Here is a 22,053-nt window from a genome sequence, read left to right on the forward strand (position 1 = left end):
ATATCCTTCTTTTGGAATTTTTTCTTAAAGCTGTAAAAAACATCTGTATCACTTTCTGAAATTAAAGTAATAATAATCATCTTCAACTGCAACATCATTAAAACACAGTTGTGGCTGGGTGTGGTGGCTTGTGCCTGTAATCCCAGCACTTTGGGAGGTTGAAGCAGGAGGACTGCTTGAGACCAGGAGTTCAAGACCAACCTGGGCAATGTAGCAAGACCTCATTTCTACAAAAAATTAAAAAATTAGCTGGGTATGGTGGCACATGCCTATAATCCCAGTTACTCAGGAGGCTGGGGTGGGAGGATCATTTGAACCCAGGAGTTCAAGGTTGCAGTGAGCTATGATCATGTCACTGCACTCCAGCCTGGGCAACCAGAGCAAGACCCTGTCTCTCAAAGAAAACTGCAAAAAACCAAAAAAACCACAGTTGTATGAAGTAGAACAACACTAGATGATGCTTGTCATTAGGTCAAAATCAGGGAATAAGTATATCTTCAGGCAAAAGGATTATACCTATAAACATCGAAAATGTTTTGAATATTTTAACTATTTCTGATAGAAATATTTCCTGAGTGCACTGCCCACCTTCCTTTTTAATGTCTGTATCATCTTGGTATTTCAAGATTATTAGTTTGCTCCTGAGTTATTAAATATATTGGGCTGTAGCATGATAATGCATTCATTGGCTATGAAGTGTGTTTTTACCATTTTCTGAATGTGGAGGCTTCACTTAAAGAGGAGTTACTTTGAAGATTTAACCTGACTAGACATGTCCTTTAATGATACTGTGCCTAAGTACCAGCACCAATGGTGGCCCTCCTCAGGTCCCCTCAGCAGGGCTCATCAACCACTCAGTGTGGCACTGCTGTGTGTACTGTATGTCAGAATTCCAAGCAAACTGTGAGTTCTTTAAAGTTTTAGAATCCTTTACTACCTTAATACATGCTATGAAGTAAACACTGGTATTAATCAATATTTATATCTCTTTTTCAGACTGTAAGTAAACCTCCAGAATATTCTACCAAATTGTGTAATACACCTCATTGCACAGACATAGACAAGGGTGGGAGGGACTTTTCATTCATTGTGTACTAATATCCTTAATATCCTTTGAATTTTAAATCATGATAAGGTTTTACTGATCAAAATAAATAAAATTTCACAAAACTTCACACCACACATGGTTTTAGAATAAAAAGACACATCAAAGAACATTCAGTTGAACTTCTTCCCTATATGCAAAGGAAGCAATAAAGGTCAAGAGATGTCATAACTTACCCTAAATCAGATAGGGTGTAAGTGGCAAAGCCTACATTAGAACCTACTCATTAGCGCTCTTCTCTGTACTTGTGCTGCTCTTCAACTTCGGGAGCAAGTTACCACCATTTACATGATCACAGAGAATCAGTCTTTTTTTTTTTTGAGACAGAGTCTCGCTTTGTTGCCCGGGCTAGAGTGAGTGCCGTGGCATCAGCCTAGCTCACAGCAACCTCAAACTCCTGGGCTCAAGCGATCCTACTGCCTCAGCCTCCCGAGTAGCTGGGACTACAGGCATGCACCACCATGCCCCGCTAATTTTTTTTTTTCTTCTATATATATTTTAGTTGGCCAGATAATCTCTTTCTATTTTTAGTAGAGACGGGGTCTCGCTCTTGCTCAGGCTGGTCTCGAACTCCTGACCTTGAGCGATCCACCTGCCTCGGCCTCCCAGGGTGCTAGGATTATAGGTGTGAGCCACTGCGCCCGGCCTGAGAATCAGTCTTTGAAAGAACCTCCACCTGACACTCAAGAGGCCTTGGGATCAATCCATTCCAGCTCTAAACTTGGGGAACATGTTTTTGATCACACAAGTTCAAGACAACCTCAGGGACATTTAGAGATATGATTATATTACCTGTTCATAAAAGTAGAGTGCTCTTTCAAAGTTCTTCAGCCCAGTATAGATCATCCCTCCATAATAATAGTAACATAAAAAGTGCTTTGCATCATAGGCCCCATTCTCTTTACAGATGTCCATCATGTCCACGTCAAGATATGGAAGGGCAGGCTTAAAGCATTTTGCCAGCAAACAAAGCTGTGAACAAATGGATATTAAATCATCACTTTAATTTTACTTTGGGAGGCATTAGCAGAAAGAGAAAATTCACAGATTTCAGAAACTTTCAAAATATGTAATTTGGTTTTACATTTTATTGATTAAATGATCTTGATTAAATGTCAACACATTATAGGTTAGTATCTCTTCTCTGAAATGCTTAGGACTAGAAGTGTTTTGGATTTTGGAATATCTGCAGAATACATACCAGTTGAGCATCCCTAATCCAAAAACCTAAAATCCAAAATGCTCCAATGAGCATTTCCTTTGGGGGTCATGTCAGCACTCAAAAAGTTTCAAATTTTAGAGCATTTCATATTTTAGACTAGTAATTCTCAACCTCTCCTCCATTTTCTTGTCTTCCTTTTTTTTTTTTTACCCCCAGGGAGAAAGGAATCTACTCTATTTTCTTAACCACACACAATAAAAGAGCATTTCTTTATTAAAAATCAGCCCACTATAAGGTGGATGAATTGAGAATAAACAGACTTCCACAGACAAAGCTCAGTTATCACTTAACCCGCCACCCATCTGTTAATGTGTGTCCTTTTTCTCTTCATTGAACTGGTAGAATACAAATCAGCCAGCATGGCGTGATAAAAATAGAAGTCTTTTCTTAAACTAATCTTTTTCTGTTTTTGAATCCTTTAGGCAAGTATAGTTCATTTGCCTTGTGCAACTCAAGAAAGGAAGCACTTAGAAAAGTTAGCTAGACAATGGTGACATGGTGTAGACTTATGTACAAACTCATCAAGCTGTACACTTTAGTACTTTACTATATGTACTTTATACCTCAATCACAAAAATTTTCTAAAAGATTAAAAAAAAGTACATCTTCATGCAAACTGGAACATGTGTCTGAAATAATCCACCTACCATGTTATTCATTAAAGAAACAATGTAAATAGCCCACACAAAATTGTTCAACTATGGTATACCCGTGTTATAGAATACCTTGAAACTTAAAGAACTGCTATAGAATAATCTCCAAGATATATTAAACAGAAAAAAAGCAAGGTACACATAGAAGTTTACATAAAATTCGTATAAAAAACTGGAAAATATATATTCATATTTGCTTGTATGTATATAAAATATCTTTGGAAGGATACACAAGAAACTATTAATACTAGTTTCCCTTGGAGAGAAGAAATGGATGGCAAAGCAAACAGAGTGGTGGGAAGACTTCCCTATATACCCTCCCTTTTGCCTTCTGGACTTTGAATATCTTAAGATAAATAAATTAATAACATTTTAAGGTGTAACAAGTTACCTATGTTTATTCTTAGGTTCCACAACTTCTTTAAATAAAAAAGACTTGATGTTTTTTTCTTTAATGTTACAACCATTAATTACCCTATCACAAGCTTACTAGCTGAGCCCCATCCCGTAGTTTGCATCCAGCACTTTCTGGATATAACAGATGTACCTGCCTATTGCAAGTTCTACAACATAGTACAGTATGCACCAAGTTGCCTTCACTTATCTAATCCGATGTTGAGCAAGCCCATAAACAAACTTACACCTCTGACTTGGCGGGAATCACACTTTGGCTGCTTACCTGGCAGAGATCAGCATGTATGGAGGTCAGCTGGTTTGTATTCATCTGCATCTTGTCTATGGCTTGCTTAAGGATGCCAATTCCTCGCAGGGGCTGTCAGAAATGACATCTCTTTCAGATAAGTTCTCAAAGATGGCAGCACATTGGATCTTATGTTGTCACTTACAAATAAAAAATAACACTAATTGATAGGTTCCTTTAAATAGCAGTATGAGGTTTCCATACTCTTTCAGGAGATCTCTGTCCCTATTTGGTCAGAAAACATTTTCTTAAGCCGTTTCTTGGAATTTTTAGGTAATTCAGCACCATTTTAAAAATCATAAACTTTTTCTTTACAAGGAAGATCAATAATCAAAAACAATATTACTTTCTCAAGAGTTCATCATATTTACATCTAAACAAATGAAAATTTTCCAAATCTTTTACAACAGATGAGAGCTTGTACTTTGGAAATTTAACAGTGCAAAGGGGCTGTTGGTATTTTCCCATAGAGCAGTCTAGTCCTTACCTGGTAGTAAACTACTATTGAAACTAATACCGCAAGTTACAAACAAATTGTTTCCTGCCCTGATTATAAACAATAAGACTGAATGTCAAGTGAGGCACAATCAGTTTCTGGACAGAAGAGAAGACTGTAAAATACATGAATAATTTATATAGCTTTTTCAACAAAGACTTGTTAATTGTTTTTTACCATCACTTTCAAACAGTTTATTTAGTACTCCTACAAAATACTAACTGGTTGTTTCTGTTTTCAGCTTCCTTCAAACCACTAATCTTAAAGTTCAATTTCAAATAAAAAAGAAACACCCAAAGTATAAACTTGTGTCAACATCACAAAAGATAAGGACTAAAGAATTGTTTCAGATTAAAGGAGACTAAAGTCACGCAGCAATGTAATGCAACTAATGATCTAAGGTTTTCTTTTGCTGTAACAAACTTGGCTGAAAAGCTGGCAAATCTAAAGAGGGCCTACAGCCTAGGAGAATTTTCTCAGTGTTCTCTTCTTGATGCTGATGGTCATTATGCTATGGCATGTAGGAGAATTTTTAGTGAGGACCTATTGAATTATTTAGGGATAAGGGACAGCGTATCTGCAATTTATTTTCAGTGGCTCAGAAAAAAAGAGAGAAAGAGAAAGAATAAGCAAGTGTGATATTATAAATGTTAACATTTGGAGAACCTGGGTGAAGAATATATGAGAATTCTTTATATCATTCTTGCAACTCTTTTATAAGGTTAAAATTATGTCATAATTAAAAGTTAACAGAAAAAAAATTAACAAAAAACCATGTTACAACATAAAGAGGCCTAGACTGGTAGTTCCAAAACCAACCACTACCACCACTAGTAGCCTCCCTTGAGGCACATCTCCCTGTGCCTGAGTCACTCACTTGACAGAGAGGCTAGCTGTCCTTATAGCAAAGGCTTTGAGTGCTCAAGTGACCACATATATCTAAGTGTTGGGACAGTTAGTACTAACCTGGAATCTTAACAAATTAGTTCATTGCGTAAGTTAGATATATGTTATAATAGAATTATAAATACTTAAATGTTGTATCTTACCTGTTTTCTTTCCACAAGTGCATTTGTTAGCTGATGGCAAAGCCCAGCAACTAGATATAACAATAACAAAATATTGAAAATTTAAGTAACTACAAAATCAAAACATACTCAATGGAAAATAAAATGTTATTTAGCTTACAAGTGTCTGTTGCATATCGAATGTGCTCCCCATTACAAGTACTGATGAAGAGCTGAACCTGTGAGAATAATGTTTCGAAGTCAGGAACACTGGGCATAGAAAACTTCACAAACCTAGAATAAAGACAAAAGAATTGAATGACCCTAATATTTCATGGGATAAAATGTAGATGCAACTCATACAAGAAGTCCATCCTGTCTACAATGCTCTATGAAATTAAATGAGTAACAGTATTTTTAAAAATGAAGAACCAGAGTCCATGAGATTTTCTCCTGGCCTGGTTCTTTTGCACAATCAAGATACAGAACATAGGGCATGGTGGCTCATGCCTATAATCCTAGCACTTTGGGAGGCTGAGATGGGAGGATCAATTGAGGCCAGGAGTTCAAGATCAGCCAAGGCAACAGAGCGAGACCCTGCCTCTACAAAAAATAAAAAATTAGCCGGGCATGATGGTGTGTATTTGTAGTCCTAGCTAATTGGAAGGCTGAGCCAGGAGTATCACTTAAGCCCACAAGTTCAAGGTTATAGTGAGCTATGATCACACCACTGCACTCCAGGCTGGGCGACAGAGCAGAACTCCCATCTCTTAAAAAAAAAAGATTCAGAACACAGACACAAATAGAGGTTAAGAAAGAGATGATTAACAATGAACAACTTTAAAAATCAAAAACTCTTTTAAATGAGGCCAAATATAAGGTTGTTTAATACATGTAAAGGAGCTGAATATAAACTTTTAACCAAAAAAGTTTTTCTTCTTTTGAGCTCCAATGTGGTCAGGACTATTTACTCATTTAAAAAATCAGTTGTTGCTTTTCCTGCTCTAAGAATGTACTGAGGGGGGCCAGGAATGAGAGTTATGCGCTGGCTGGAGGCTGTGACAGTGGCTCAGGCTAACGATGCCGCTGCCAGCTGTGTGGCCTATCTAGGAGAAAGTCTGCAAAACTAGCTGATAGGCAGGGCAGGACGAGTGTGGGGGTAGGAAGAAGGAGGACTCAGACGATCCAACCCAAGTAACTCAGCAGTGGTACCATCCATCAGCTGCCATGAGAAACACTCTGAGAGGGTGTTAGAGATTTTAGGGGAGAAATCATATATGCTACCACCACTAGGGCACTGCTTATAAGTAAACTTCAAGTTCTTCTTCTTCTTTTTTTTTTTTTTTAAAATGAACTATTGAAACTAGTTTCAAGAAAAATGAAATGGATATTATTACCCAATCACAATTTCTCCTACATCTTTCAGTTTTGTCTACTTCCATCTTTATAGTATTATTTGACTTAACAATGTTACCTAACATCTATTATAACTTTGTAATTATCAAAACATATCAGAAACAATTTCATTCGGGGTTCACAATAGGTCAGTAAGGTACTGTGATTTCCATTTAATAAATAAAAATATGAAGCTCAAGGCCCCACATTTTGTAATTGGAAGAATGTAGATTCAAACCCAGGTTAGTCAGCCACAAGCTCAGGGTATTCCATACATTACCTAAGTGATGTAGTATACAATGATAAAACACCTTAGAGCTTCAAAATACTTTCATGTACATTACCTCACTTGACATGTATGTACATGCAAGTTTATGTATATAAAACATGCATGCTATCTGCTCTCTCATATACATAAGAAACACAGACAGGAGAAATCTTTACCAGCACTGCTGAGTAGAACTGTCTACAATGGTGGAAATGTCCTACATCTGTGCTGTCCAAGACATGGACATGTGGCTACTCAGTACTTGAAATGTGGCAAGTGCACCTAAATCTTTAACTTAAATTTTAATTTAAATAGGTGCAGATGGTTAGTGGCTACCATATTGCAGCATACAGCTCTAGATCCTTTCATTCTGACAAAGTTTCTTCTTTAAACTCTGCTCCTGACACATATCTTTGTCTCGGGAATCCCAGCATGAGTGAAGCCAGACCCTCACTTAAGGTCAATTTCTTCTCAGTTTATTTATATTATTTCAAATTTCATGACAATCACAATATTCCAATTTATAATACTAAAACATAAAGAGAGAAAAAATTCTACTGTCAAAGACACAGAGTTACAAGGAACCCCAATTAAAGTAAGGCCTATTTAATTTGGACGTTTTTAAACAGCTTAAATTTGTTTGAAGGGAATTCTAAACAATGTTGCTTTGGATCATTGACATTTTCCTTCAGTGTATTCCATCACATCCTATTCCATCACTCTTACTATTTTCCACCTTAGAAAACATGGACAATCACATGGATTACAATAATAAAAGTATTCAAATAAATGTAAACTACAGTGCCCACAACTGAGATGGCTATTCATTTTTAAAAACAAATTTTCAAAATTTGTATAAACATTGGCCAGGCGCGGTGGCTCACGCCTGTAATCCTAGCACTCTGGGAGGCCGAGGCGGGTGGATCGCTCGAGGTCAGGAGTTCGAGACCAGCCTGAGCAAGAGCGAGACCCCGTCTCTACTAAAAATAGAAAGACATTATATGGACCACTAAAAATCTATATAGAAAAAATTAGCCGGGCATAGTGGCGCATGCCTGTAGTCCCAGCTACTCGGGAGGCTGAGGCAGTAGGATCGCTTAAGCCCAGGAGTCTGAGGTTGCTGTGAGCTAAGCTGACACCACGGCACTCACTCTAGCCTGGGCAACAAAGTGAGACTCTGTCTCAAAAAAAAAAAAAAAAAAAAGAAAAACAAAATTTGTATAAACATGAACAAGAGTTTAAAAATGCTAAAATTGAACAAAATATAGTAAGCAAGTAGTTGAAATGAGTAAAATGTAACTACTATATGACTTTAGTTTTACAAAAGAGCTCAATGTTTTACATAGTTTACTTTCTACACCTAAATAAATAAATAAATAAAGCCAGAAAGTGCAGAGTGTTCAGTTTTAACAAGCACAAAACTATAAAAGAAGATGCCCCTTACAAGACAGCAAGGACGCCCAAGGAGTGTTCTTGTACATCCAGAGCCCCAAGCACAGTGTCCAGATGGGATAAGTTCTTTGCAAGGAGTTCCCCACTCTTGTTGATCAGTTCACAAAGCTGTGTCATTTGGCCTGGAAAACATAAACACTATCATTCAGTTATAGCACTAACCAAACTAAAGTAATTCTCACAATGGACTTTGTACTTCAGAGCCTAAAATGCCTAAAGATGGTATCTTTTATCTCCTTCATTTCAGATGAGGACCCAGAAGGACCAGAGGAGTGAAACAACCTGCCTGTGGCCTCAGAACTATTAGAGATTACACCAGAGCTCCCATTTTCCTATGGGCTATGAAAGTTTCTCCTTTTCCTCCATTCCCTTTTCCAGTATCCCAAACCAGAAATGTACATGTTACTATCACCACCTCCTCCTCATCTCCTTCTCTGCATACAAAAGGTCAACAAATATGATTTAATCTTGCCTCGTAGGTCTCTCAGCTCCATTTCTTTCTCTCTCCCCTCCCTGCCTTAATTTAGATCATCATTTCTTGCCTGGACTACATCACAAATCTTCTGAGTGGTCTGCCTACTTTCATCATTCTCTCCTCCAACCCATACTCCATATTGGTACTATCTTATCCTTCTGAAATGCAAATTCACTCAAATTAGTCCAAATGCCTCAGCCTGGCTTACTGAGGCCCTTCACTAACTGCTCCCTGAAACCTCTCCAGTCTCTCCTCCTGCTACTTCCCCTCATGCACCTGCTCTGGTAACACTAAGCTCAAAAAACCACCAATCTCCTCTTTATGCTTCTACACATGCTGTTCTCAATCCCTCTGCCCCACATCCTCCACTAGCTGACTCAGACTTATCAATCAACAATCATCTTAGGTCTTCTCTGGACCCTTCTCCATGACTAAGCTGGATATCTGCCTTCTCTGGGCCCTTTTTGCATGGCATGCAATTGTGGTACTCAGGTAGTTCAAAGTATACTCAGATGGAGGGACTGTTTCTCCAGCTTCAGAATACAGTGCTTGCTTAGCAGTCAATCAGCCAGAGCTTGTTGAATTAATCTCCTAATGGATCTATCTTTCCCCTATACCACAATGCTGTGTTTTAATAACTAAGGTATAGAATCTAATTAGGCCTGGATTAGTAACTTAAAGTAGACTCATTGATTTTGAAGGTTATTCTGATGACAGACAGATATCATGGCCACACTCTGTCTTTCTGGTGGGGGTGGGTGGGTACATATAAGTCCATGGGCATTAACCTCAAGTTTCCTCCTTCTATATTTCTATACAGTAACTGCATTAATTTTTTCCATATTAAAAGAGCACAAAGGAAAAAAAGTCATTTTTATCAAAAGACATCTGCACTTCAAGGTTTATTGCAATACAATTCATAATTGCAAAGATGTGGAATCAACCTAAATGCCCATCAATTCATGAATGGATTAATAAAATGTGGTGTATATTTATACCATGGAGTACTACTCACCCATAAAAAGAAATGAATTAATGTATTTTTGCAGCAATTTGGATGGACGGGAGACCATTATCCTAACTGAAGTATCTGAGGCATAAAAAACAAACACCACATGTACTCTCTAATAATTTGGAACTAACCAATGGGCATGGAGAAAAGTGAAAGTGATTAGAAATCAAGAAGGGAGGAGGGGCCGGGCACAGTGACTCATGTCTATAATCCTATAATACTGTGGTCCCCAAAACCCCGGGCCTGGACCAGACCAGTACTCGTCTATGGCCTGTTGGGAACCAGGCCACACAGTAGCAGGTGAGCAGCAATGATCGTCGAGCAGGTGAGCAAGTGAAGCTTCACCTGTACTTACAGCGGCTCCCCATCACTCGCATCGCCACAGAAGCTCCGCCTCCTGTCAGATTAGCAGCGGCATTAGATTCTCACAGGAGCACAAACCCCACTGTACACTGCGCATGCGAGGGATCTAGGTTGTGAGCTCCTTACAAGAATCTGATGCCTGATCTGAAGTGGAGCTGAGGAGGTGATGCTAGTGCTGGGAGCAGCTTCAAGTACAGATTACCATTAGCAGAGACGTTTGACTGCACAATAAACGTAAGGTGCTTGAATCATGCTGAAACCAACCCCCCACCCCCCACCAGTGGAAAAATTGTCTTCCACGAAACTGGTCCCTGCTGCCAAAAATGCTGGGGAGTGCTGCTATAAAAGCACTCCGGGAGGCCAAGGGAGGAGATCACTTCAGGTCAGGAGTTAGAGACCAGCCTGAGCAAGAGTGAGACCCCATGTCTACCAAAACCAGAAAAAATTAGCCAGGCATGGTGGCACAGGCCCATAGTCTCAGCTAATTTGGAGGCTGAGCCAGGAGGATCACTTCAGCCCAGGAATTGTAGGTTGCAGTGAGTTATGATGATGCCATTGTACTCTAGCCCTCTAGCTGGGGTGACAGAGCAAGACTGTCCCAAAAAAAAAAAGAAGAAGAATAAGGGGGGAAGGAGGAGAGGGAAGGGGCAAAAACCTACCTAACTGGTACAGTGAACACTATTCAGGTGATGGGCACACTAATAGCCCTGACTTAAGCATTATAAAAGCCATCCACGTAACAAAAACATTTGTACCCCCTTAATATTCTGAAGTTAAAAAATATCAATCAAAAAAAGAATATATAATACTAACTATAGCTTAAAATACAAGTGACTGTAGTCACTTTGAAAATTTAATTTTTGAGGCTTCTATAACACTTAAATTTCACCAGTTTTACAAAGGAACTATCTCATTACATGCATTACAAAACAGGAATAAACAAATAGCTGTGATCTTATTAAGTATCATCTCTCAAGATAACACAGGTTGAATTGGGAAATACCAACTCACCATCATTTTATGATAGATCTCACTGGTAGGTATGAAGTAGCTTCTTCCAGTTGAATAATTTGCCCTTTTTAAATGCACCACTCTAAATACATTAACAATAATTTGAAATACCCAGAAATAAACATTTCAATCCATTAGTCCCCTCCCCCAGTTAAATAACCAACACCTAGTTGAGACTTAAAATAAACGTTGGGTCACTATGAAATCATTAGTTAACTAGTATAGGGCCATCAGGAGAATCAAAAGTATGTTAAAGTACCATTGGGTGCATATGGCATGAGCCCAACCAGAGATGTGGCCAGTGAAATTCCCTCTAATCAAAGAAAGCTGGAAATTATATTTCCTTCACTTAAGGTTTATGTTAGAAAATTCTGAATAAGAGTAAACAGGAGAGGCATGGTGGCTCAAGCCTGTAATCCTGGCACTTTGGGAGGCTGAGGCAGGAGGATTGCTTGAGGCCAGAGTTGGAAACCAGCCTCAGCAAGATCAAGACCCCATCTGTACAAAAAATTTAAAAATTAGCCAGGTGTCGTGGTGCACATCTGTAGCCCCAGCTACCTGGGAGGCTAAGGTAGGAGGATCACTTGAGCCCAGGAGTTAGAGGTTGCAGTGAGCTATGATGATACCACTGCACTCTAGCCAGGGCAACAGAGCAAGACCCTGTCTCAAAAATAAAAAAAAAAAAAAAAAAAAAAAAAAAGAGGGAGAGAGTAAAGAGAAACTCATAAATATTTACTATGCAGTGAAAGTTATCATTTATCTCTGCCTAGCAGACTGTTCCTAAAGCAGTGTGTTACTACACAGAGCAGGTACACAGCCCAAGTTGTTTTGCAAATGAGAAAAATTGGTCCAGAGAAATTAAGTGGCTCACACAAGAAGTGACTGAGACAGGATTCCAACCTGAATCTTTTAACCACACTACATCCCAGAAATAGAAACTGTGGCATAAATGAACGAATTAATGGTTTCTTCATTCACAGAAAATTAAAGTATGTGCCCTGTGAACCTAATTTCTATCAATAATAAAGAAAAAGAAAGAAAACTGTTATTTATTAAGCACGGCTGCATACCAGATCATTTAAGCCTTACAACAGTGAGACAGACAGCACCCCTCCATTTTTACAAATGGAGATAAGAGAGACTCAAGAGATTAAAGGTGACTTGTCCAAGGTCACACAGCTCCCAGAACTTTACAATTAATGGCCGTTAACAATAAATGGTAACTGCATTTATTGCACCCCATGTGACAGGCACTGTTCCAAGTGCTTTTACATGGTTTCTCTCATTCAATCCTCACAACTCCATAAAGTAGGGACTTTTTTTTTTAATTTTGCAGATGAAGAAACTGAAGCACAGGATAGTTAAAGAGGCCTTCACGGCCAGCAATTAATTACTCTAAATTCCAAGTCCAGAATTCTGTATATTCAGATGAGATGAATGAACCAAACAAGAAAAGGGCAAAACACCATGGTAACAATTCTACTCCTAGAAATGGAGTCCTAAGGGCGAGAGCTCCCTGGGCATTCTGTAGGACCAAAATAGGCGCAGAGGTTCCGGACTGTGCGCCGGCTGGCAGCGGAGAGTCCGGCCAAGGCGAGCCTCGGAGCCAAGGCGCCCAGAAAAGACCAGCCAGCCTCCTGCCCGTTCCCAGCGGCCTAGTCTGGAGGTGGCCGAGCGGCGGCGGGACTGACAGGGCGGTGCGCCAATCATCAAAGGCATGGGAGGCGGAAGGGGCCAATGGCCGCTCGGGAAAGGGTCCGGCGGAAGTCACGCCCCCAAACTGTCAAGCAAAGCACCCCGTGGAAGGGGCCTGGGCCGGGGGGAGGGGGCTCCCGGTAGCCCAACGGAGGGGAGACTCCGGGCGGGGACAACGGAGCCCGAGAGAGCGAGGGGGAGGCTCGACTCAGCCGCACTCGATCCCGCCCTAATCAACGCGCCGTAATCCCGAGCCCAGCCCCGGAGAAGAGGCTCGGGACTAAGAGGGCGGTCCCAGCCATCCGCGCTGGCACCTGGGGATGCAGGCCCGTCCCCGCTACCGACCTAGGCCCAGCCCGGCGGCCCGGAACTCACCTTGAGCTGAGAGCTGTCGGACACTGTTCACGAACTGCTCCAGGGCAGACGCCATGTTTCCCCCGGGCAGCCAGAGCGGCAGAAGCAGCTCGCGCGGGAAAAGTCGGCCGCTCTGGGAGGAGGGGCCGCGGCGATCCACCTGAGGGCCTCGCGAGCGGTGACGTCACTTCCTCCGGCTCAAGCACCGCGAGATCTCTCCTAGTTAGGCACCCATTCTGTTTCTATGGAAACAGTTCCGCCACTCCCTGAGCCGGAAGTTAGCTTCCTCCACTCACCTACCCCAGTCTTTACTCTGGGCACTTGTGAAATCGCTCCCGGTTTTAATGAGGATGGTGGGCAAAGGGAAGAACAAAACTCTTAATTAGGCACGTATTTTCTGGTCTTGATTTTGCTAGGAATGGCCGTGCTGTTTTCCACCTGGACAAATCCCTCAGTTAAGCACAGCTTACTTGCCACGCCTTCCATCACGTTTTTCCAGTGAGGTAGTGAAACACAGACTCTGGAGCCAGGCAGCCTGACTTCAAATTCTTTTTCTGCCGCTTAGTAGCTGTGTGACTTGGAGCACGTTATTTGTCTGTCCTGTGCATTGTTTTCTCCATATGTGAACATCTCACAATCCCCTCTACCACGTAAAACACTTAGGACGGCACCTAACACATAGTGAGGACTATATCTTCATTCAAGAGGATGTGGGATGAATTGATTTTCCCATCTGAGATTGATCTCTCCCTTCTCCACTTGACTCCCAAAGCCCTTTGTTCCCCTCATGTAGCCACTTCTGCTCTGTTATAGAAGTGTATTTCCACAGTCCATGCCACATCCATTGCTCCTAACTGGCGTGCATTTCCTTAAGGTCAAGCATCCCTCTAAGTATTCTCAGTTCCCTTTTAGGGCCTAGCATAGGATTTCGTGCACAGTAGGGACTGAGGAAATAAGCGTAAATGCTAAAATTTCATCCAACATGTATTTATTGAGCACCAATAACACGTTATGCTAGGCACTAGAAATACACTGGTTGGTGAGTAAACAGTCTTGGTCCTTCTCACCTGCAGATAAGGAACACATAAAGACCCTAGAAAAAATGGGTTAGTGCTCTGAAGGAATGGAACATGGTTCTGTAAAATCATGCCAGGAGGAAACTGACCTGGCCTGGGAGCAACAGGGAAGGCTTTCTTAAGGAAATGGCACAAATTGAGCTTTGAAGAAAGAGAAGAAGTTACTAAGGTAAGGGAAGAAGAAATTTCTCCAAGTGAGGGGACAAGCATGGTGCTCACACCTTGTGTTGGGAAGGAGCATGCTAGTTAGATAGAAGAACTGAAAGAGCATTCATTGTTGGAGGGGAATGTTGTGAGATGAGGCTGTAAGGTGGACAGGGGCCACATCAAGTGAGCTGTGTTAAAGATACTCGACATTTTCCTGAGAAGATTGGGTGACAGTGGAGAGTTTTATGTAAGCAGGTAGTGTGATCAGGTTTGCATTTTAAAAAGATTGGTCTGGTTTCACGTGGTTAACTTCAGAAAGCCAACTAAGAAGCTGTTGCAGTAGTCCACATGAAATATAATCATAATAATTGTACCCTGAAGTTGCACCTTGAATTTTACCCTGAATAGTAATAATTGCACTCTTAAAAGTAGACATGGAGGCTGGGCGCGGTGGCTCACGCCTGTAATCCTAGCACTCTGGGAGGCCGAGGTGGGCGGATCGTTTGAGCTCAGGAGTTGGAGACCAGCCTGAGCAAGAGCGAGACCCCATCTCTACTAAAAATAGAAAGAAATTATATGGACAGCTAAAAATATATATAGAAAAAATTAGCCGGGCATGGTGGTGCATGCCTGTAGTCCTAGCTACTCGGGAGGCTGAGACAGGAGGATCACTTGAGCTCAGGAGTTTGAGGTTGCTGTGAGCTAGGCTGACGCCACGGCACTCACTCTAGCCTGGGCAACAGAGTGAGACTCTGTCTCAAAAAAAAAAAAAAAAAAAGTAGACATGGAAATAAGTTGGTGAATTTGAAACATGTTGAGATGAACGACTTTAACACTTGTAGTCCAAAATGGAAATGCTCCTGAATGCTCTATGGAAGCAATTGGCCCTCCGTCTTTGATCTCTTGTAACACACAAGACAGGTATTTTGACTTGTGGGATACATTTCCATGGATATACATGGATTTTAATGAAAGCCAAAAATGTTGCAGGGAAGTAAAGGATTACAATAATTCAAAATAGCCGCAGCTATTAATAATACCTTAAAATTTCTTGCCTATTTAGATTGTGGCAGCTGCTCTCAAAGTACGGCTCTGCTGAGTGGCAGCGGCAGCATCACCTAGGAACTTCTTGGAAATGCTAATGCTTGGGCTCCACTGTAGACTTCCTGCATCAAAAGCTGTGAGGGTGCAAGGTAAGTTTAGCAAGCCCTACAGGTAATTCTGATGCACACTAGAGTTTGAGAGTATCTGCGTTGTGGCCTATAGAAGAGCCAGCATACATATTTCACTCATTTCAAAACAGCTAAAAGCAATTCCACCCTTCTTGCATCCTCTCAAGAATAAAGTGATTGAAAGAGATGTGATTACAGGGATAATCTTGAATATATTCTAACTTGTATTTTTTAAGCCATTCATTTGTAAAATTTGTAAAATTTAAGCCATTCATTTGTAAAAATTACTTGCGACATACCTCACAATAAACTGAGACACAGCAGTGGGTGGATATGATACATTTAATCATTTGTTCTTTTATTCTTTGAACACATATTTACTTTGTTTCAAACATGCTTTAAGCTCTGGGCCAGATGCTGGGGATATATCTATGACCAGGACAGAAAGTCCTTGCTGACATGGAGTTCTGGCTGGAGGAGTAAAACATTAAGCAAGAAAATAAACAAAATAATTTCAGGTAGTATTACATGTTAGGATGAAAAGAAAATGTGGGAATGGGGTATGGAAAGGTCAGGAAATGCTTCTCTGAGACCTAAAGAATGAAAAGGAGCCAGTTAAAAGAGATTTAGGACCAGAGAATTCGTGACAGAGGGAGATGCATGATGGGCAAAAGTCTTAAGACCCAAACAAGCTTGGTGTATTTCAGGAAAAGAAAAAAGTGCCAGTGTGGCTAGAATATACCGAATGAGGAGGATCCTGGTGTGTCTCGGTTGAGAACTGCTTGTCTAAGGCAATAGTAACAATTTCTTGGATTTGTCCAGCTTTTTGAATGCAAAGCATTTTCAGATCCAGTAATGTTTGCAAATTCATCACTGAAATTTCTTCATCAAGTGATGACTTGAAAGAAAGGAATAGTAGACAATACCCAGGGAGGGCAGGAACAGGATCAGGCACTGTTGTAAGCACTTTCAACACATTCCATTTCTGTTTGGAGTCCCATGTGCTTCCAGGGAAGCTGACTTGGAGGGATGAGGGTATAATAATGTAGGTGAAACCATACTCACTTTCCACCACCATCTCCCTCAGGCCACACTGAGCATGTGATTTAGGCTGATCCAGTCAGAGGGGAGCTCAGGACTTCTGTGAACAATGATATTCTCTCTCTTCCCTGCTGGATTGATCAAGGAAGCATGTAGCCCAAGAGGCTTCTGGTAACCACCTTGGGGCCCTTCGGGAGCAAGGTTTAGGATGAAGCTCATGTCTCAAAATACAGAAAAGAGAGAGAGAAAGAAACCAGGACTATGACATCATTGAGTCACTGGATCCAGTCTTACCTGAAGCAACCCTACCTTTGGATCTTTTGGCCAAAAATTATGAGCCAAAAAATTCCCTTTATTGTTTAAGCTTGTATCCTTTATGTCTGCATTGTGTATCTACAAGTATATTCCTCTCACTTGTAGTTGTAAGGTCCTGATAACGCAGTTTAAAGGCATTATTCCCACAATGGTCCTTCCAGGAAGGTGCTATTATAATAAGAATCATTCCACCTGTTCAAAAATATTCCATTTATTTTCTTTTCACTCCCTTGAAGTTAGATATGACTATGTGACTTCATTTGGCTACAGAAACCCAAGTATAAGTGGCACGTTTCATTTTGGGGTGGGAGTTTTAAGTGTCAGAGTGCAATATCTGCCCTATCAGGGTGACCACAGAAGCAGGTATTGAGATGGAGTCTGTCTGTCATCCCGGGTCCCTGATTTGGATGGACTGAGCCCCCTGCTTCCCAGTCCACACTGGAAATGTAGATATGTAAGAAATTACCCCAAAACACTGAGGCTTAACATTTATTATTTCACAGACATTTATTATCTCACAATTTCTATGGATCAGGAATTCTTTCATGGCTTAAATGGATACCCCTGCCTCAAGGTCTCATCCAAGGCTGCAATCAAGGTGTTATCCAGAGCTGTGGTCTCATCAGAAGGCTTGATAGGGAGACAGTCTGTTTCCAAGTTGTTGGCCAGGGATCTCCATCAGTTCCTTGCCACATGGGCCTTTCCATAAGACAGCTCAGAACATGGCAATTGGATTTCCAGAGAGAGAGAGAGAGGGAGAGAGAGAGAAGGAAAGGGACAGGGAAAAGGAAAGGGAGAGGAAGAGGGAAAATGAGGAGGAGGATGTGGAGGAGGGGAGAAAGGAGAAAGGGAAGAGAAGCAATGCTGAAGTCACAATCTTTTTTAACCTAATCTTAGGATTGACATCTCATCCCTTTGGCCATAGTCTGTCCATTAGAAGTGAGTCACTGGGTCTAGCAGAATCTCAAGGGCAGGGATTTTTCAAAAGCAGGACCACCCAGGAGGCAGGGCTTATCAGAGCCATTTTAGAAGCTGCCTAACACAATGAGTGAGAAATAAACTTTTGTTAAACCTCTGAGATTTGGAGCTTGTTACTGCAACATAACCTAGCCTATCCTCATCTGATGCAATGTTTATCTCCCATTATTCGGAAGAGGAAACTGATGCTCAGAAAGATTGAGGAATTTAGCCAAAGATACATTGCTAGTTACTGGCAGAACTAGGATTCAAGCCTATATCCATCTAACTCCAGAGCCTGAACTTTTATTCACTATATACATTGGGTGAGTGGGAAGTGTGGAGACAGTAGCAACCTTCCATAGCAGCTAGAGCCTATGCACTGTGTGGGGGAGGGGGGAGAAAAATAACCCAGAGACACGCCCTCCCAGCTTTTAGTCATTTCCTACCATATAGTGGTCTGCATTGCTAGCTTCCAAGCACCTCATATTCCTAGACTCACAGTCTTTCTTCTTTCAGCTTAGCAGGTCCAAGTTTCCATCCGCAGCCACATGCAGAGTTTGTTTCCTGGGAGGATGGATACACTCCAGTGGCGATGTGTCTGACACCCTTTGTCAGCCCCTTCCTATTACTGCTGAGTCTCTGAAAGTTAGGGGACTGTGACTTACCCAAGGTCACACAGCAACTAGTGGCAGAGATAGGACTACAACCCACATTGCCACAATCGCTGTCCAAGTGTCTTTTCATGACAGTACATCACAGCTTCATAGTCATCCTGTAAAGCAGATATCTATGTCCTTCGTTTGTCAACAAATCAAACTCATCCAAACAAGCAGTAGTTGTTCACAAAGGGAATTTATCAGCCTCAGGCCATGTCCCTGGCAAGTTTAGGAGATGAACAGACTGCAGATTCAGGAAAAGTTGGATTTGTTTCTTAATAAGTCTAGCTAAATGTTTGTCAATTTTTATGATCTTTTTTAAGAATCAAATTTTGGTTTCATTGATTTTCTAGTCTCTATTTCATGTATTTCTGCTCTCCTCTTTATTATTCTTCCTTTCTGTTTGCTTTGGATTTGGTTCGCTGTTGTGTCTACATTCTTAAGGTGGAAAGTCAGATTATTTATTTGAGGGCTTTATTTAATACAGGCATTTACAGCTATAAATTTCCCCCTAAGCACTGCTTTGGCTGAAATTTTGGGATGGTGAACTTTCATTTACATTCCTTTCAATTATTTTCTAATTTCTCAGTGATTGCTTGTTTGACCCATTATTATTTAGGAGTGTGTAGTTGAAATTCCTCATATTTGTGAATTTCTCAAATCTACTTCTCTTATTGCTTTTTAATTTAATCATTGTGGTTGTAATACAGATTTTGTATGACTTCAATCCTTTTAAATTTACTGAGGTTTGTTTTGTGACTAGTACATGTCCTAACCTAGAAAATGTTCCATGTGTGCCTAAGATGATGTGTATTCTGCTGTTGTTGGGTAGAGTGTTGTTCTATAAATGTCTATTAGATTTAATTGGTTTAGTATTATTGATGTCTTTTATTTCCTTGTTGCCTAGTTGTTCTACTCCTTGTTGAAAGCAAGAACTGAAGTCTAGAATGATTTTTTTTTTCAGCGGGGGTAGTGTCTTGGTCTTTTGCTCTGGCTAGAGTTCAGTGGCCCAATCATAGCTCACTGTAACCTCGAACTCCTGGGCTCAAGCGATCTTCTCACCTTAGCCTCCTAAGTAGCTAGGACTAGGCACGCGCCACTATGCCTGGTTACTTTTAAAAATTGTTTTGTAGAGACGAGGTTTCACTGTGTTGCCCAGGCTGGTTTTGAACTGGCCTCAGGCAATCCTCCTGCCTTAGCCTCCCAAAGTGCTGGGATTATAGGTGTGAACCACTGCACTTGGCCCACAACTATTATTTTTGAATTGTCAATTTCTCCCTTAAATTCTCTCTTTGGGGCACTGTTGTTAAGTGCATATATGTTTATAACTGTTATGTCTTCCTCATGGATTGACTCTTTTGTTATAAAATGTCTCTCTTCATTTCTAGTAATGATATTTGTCTTAAAGTCTATTTTGTCTAATATTACTTGGCCACTCCAGCTGTCTTCTTGTTACTATTAGCATGCAATACCTTTTCCCATTCTGTAACTTTCAACCTTTTTATATTTTTGAATCTAAAGCGTGTCTCTTATAGACAGCATATAGCTGGATCACATTTTTAAAATATACATTCTGCCAATATATGCAGATTGGGATATTTAATCCATTTACATTTACTTAATTACTGGTAAGGTAGAGTTTGTTTTTGCCATTTTGCTATTTGTTTTTAATATCTCATATCTTTTTGTATCTATATTTGGCTAGTATTATTTTTTTGTGCTAAATAGATATTTTCTTGTGTGCCATTTTAATTCCCTTATTGTTTCTTTTTTATTGTGGTAAAATAATATGTATAATAAATATAATATGTGGTAAATAATATATAAATGTAATAAACATATGTATAATAAACATGTAATAAACAAACATAATATATAAATAGTATGTGGTAAAACCTTATGTATAATAAGGTTTGCCATTTTAACGATGTTTAAGTGTACAGTTCAATGGCATTAAGCACATTCACAATGTTGTGCAACATCACCACTTGCTATCTCTAGAACTTTTTCATCACCACAAACTGAAACTCTGTACCCATTAAGCAATAACTTCCCATTCCCCCAGACCCTGGTAATCACTGTTCTACATTCTGTCTCTATGAATTTGACTATCCTAAGTACTTCGTATTAGTGGAGTCATACAATATTTGTCCTGTTGTTAATTGGCTTTACCTATCATAATGTCTTCAAGGTTCATCCATTTTGTACCATGTGTCAGAATGTCATTCTTTTTTAAATTTTTATTTTTAATTGCAGTAAAATGCACAGAACATAAAATTTATCACCTTAATTATTTTTAAGTGTACAGCTCAGTAGTGTTAAGTATATTCACATTGTTGTGCAGCCACCAACTTCTATAACCTTTTCATCTTGCAAAGCTGAAACTCTCTACCCTAAATAACCTCCCATTTTGCCCTCCCCTCAGCCCTTGGCAACCATCATTCTACTTTCTGTTTCTATGGATTTGAATACTCTAAATACCACATATATAAATGGATTCTTACAGTATTAGTCTTTTTGTCACTGGTTAGTTTCACTTAGCATGATGTCCTCAAAGGTCATCCATGTTGTAGCATGTGTACAATTTCATTCCTGCTTTAAGGCTAAATAATATTCCATTACATATGTCATATTTTGTTTATCCATTTATTCATTGATGAACACTTGGGTTGCTTCCACTTCTTGGCTACAAATAATGCTGCTATGAACATGGGTATACAAATATCTTTTCAAGACCTCACTTTCAATTATTTTGGGTATATGCCTAAAAGTAGAATTTCTGGATCATATTGTAATCCTGTTTAAGTTTTTTGAGGAACCATCATGCTATTTTCCCCAGTGTCTGCACAGTATACATTCTCACCAGGAATGCATAAGGGTTTTAATTTCTCCATATCCTCACTAATACTTGTTATTTTCTGGGTTTTTAGTTGTTCTTGTGTTTTTTTGTTTTGTTTTGTTTTGTTTTGATTATAGCCATTCTAATGAGTTTCAAGTAGTATCTCATTGTGACTTTGATTTGCATTTCCCTAATGATTAGTGATGTTGAGCTTCTTTTCATGTGCTTATTGGCCATCTGTATATTTTTGAAGAGTTGCCTATTTAAGTCCTTTGCTCATTTTTAACGTCATTTGCATTGTTTCTGACAAGATGTTTGCTGTCCTCCTTATCTTTCTTTTTCTTCTGTATATAATGTGTCTTCATTTTTCTGGATTTTTTTTTTTTAAGAGACAGGGTCTCACTCTTGTCCAGGTTGGAGTACAATGGCATCATCATAGGTCACTGTAGCCTTGAACTGCCAGGCTGAAGCAATACTTCTGCCTCAGCTTCCCGAGTAGCTGGGACTATAGGCAAATGTCACCATGCTCAGCTAATTTTTCTATTTTTTGTAGAGACAGGGTCTCACTATGTTGCCCAGGCTGGTCTCGAACTCCTGGCCTCAAGCAATCCTCTGCCTTGGGCTCCCAAAGTGTTGAGA

General features: G+C 40.1%; 1 protein-coding gene across 6 annotated transcripts in view; it reads right to left on the reverse strand.

Annotated features, from left to right (window-relative positions):
* The window catches only part of COPS3 (COP9 signalosome subunit 3), a 31,914-nt gene extending 18,558 nt beyond the window's left edge, over positions 1-13,356 (reverse strand). For 2 of the 6 annotated variants that reach the window (XM_069483209.1, XM_069483208.1), the window contains exons 1-6: positions 13,230-13,356; positions 8,291-8,420; positions 5,365-5,477; positions 5,226-5,275; positions 3,660-3,752; positions 1,898-2,077 (exon numbers count right to left, since the gene is read on the reverse strand). In XM_069483209.1, the coding sequence (XP_069339310.1) occupies positions 1,898-2,077; positions 3,660-3,752; positions 5,226-5,275; positions 5,365-5,477; positions 8,291-8,420; positions 13,230-13,284 (621 nt within the window). In that variant the 5' untranslated portion in view covers positions 13,285-13,356. Of the gene's footprint in view, positions 1-1,897; positions 2,078-3,659; positions 3,821-5,225; positions 5,276-5,364; positions 5,478-8,290; positions 8,437-13,225 lie in introns of all 6 variants that reach the window. The other 4 variants (XM_069483213.1, XM_069483210.1, XM_069483211.1 and 1 more) reach the window with 4 other exon arrangements.
* Between the last annotated feature and the right edge of the window lie 8,697 nt (positions 13,357-22,053).

The sequence above is a fragment of the Eulemur rufifrons genome, chromosome 9 (assembly GCF_041146395.1).
Source record: "Eulemur rufifrons isolate Redbay chromosome 9, OSU_ERuf_1, whole genome shotgun sequence".
Classification (NCBI taxonomy): Eukaryota; Metazoa; Chordata; class Mammalia; order Primates; family Lemuridae; genus Eulemur; species Eulemur rufifrons.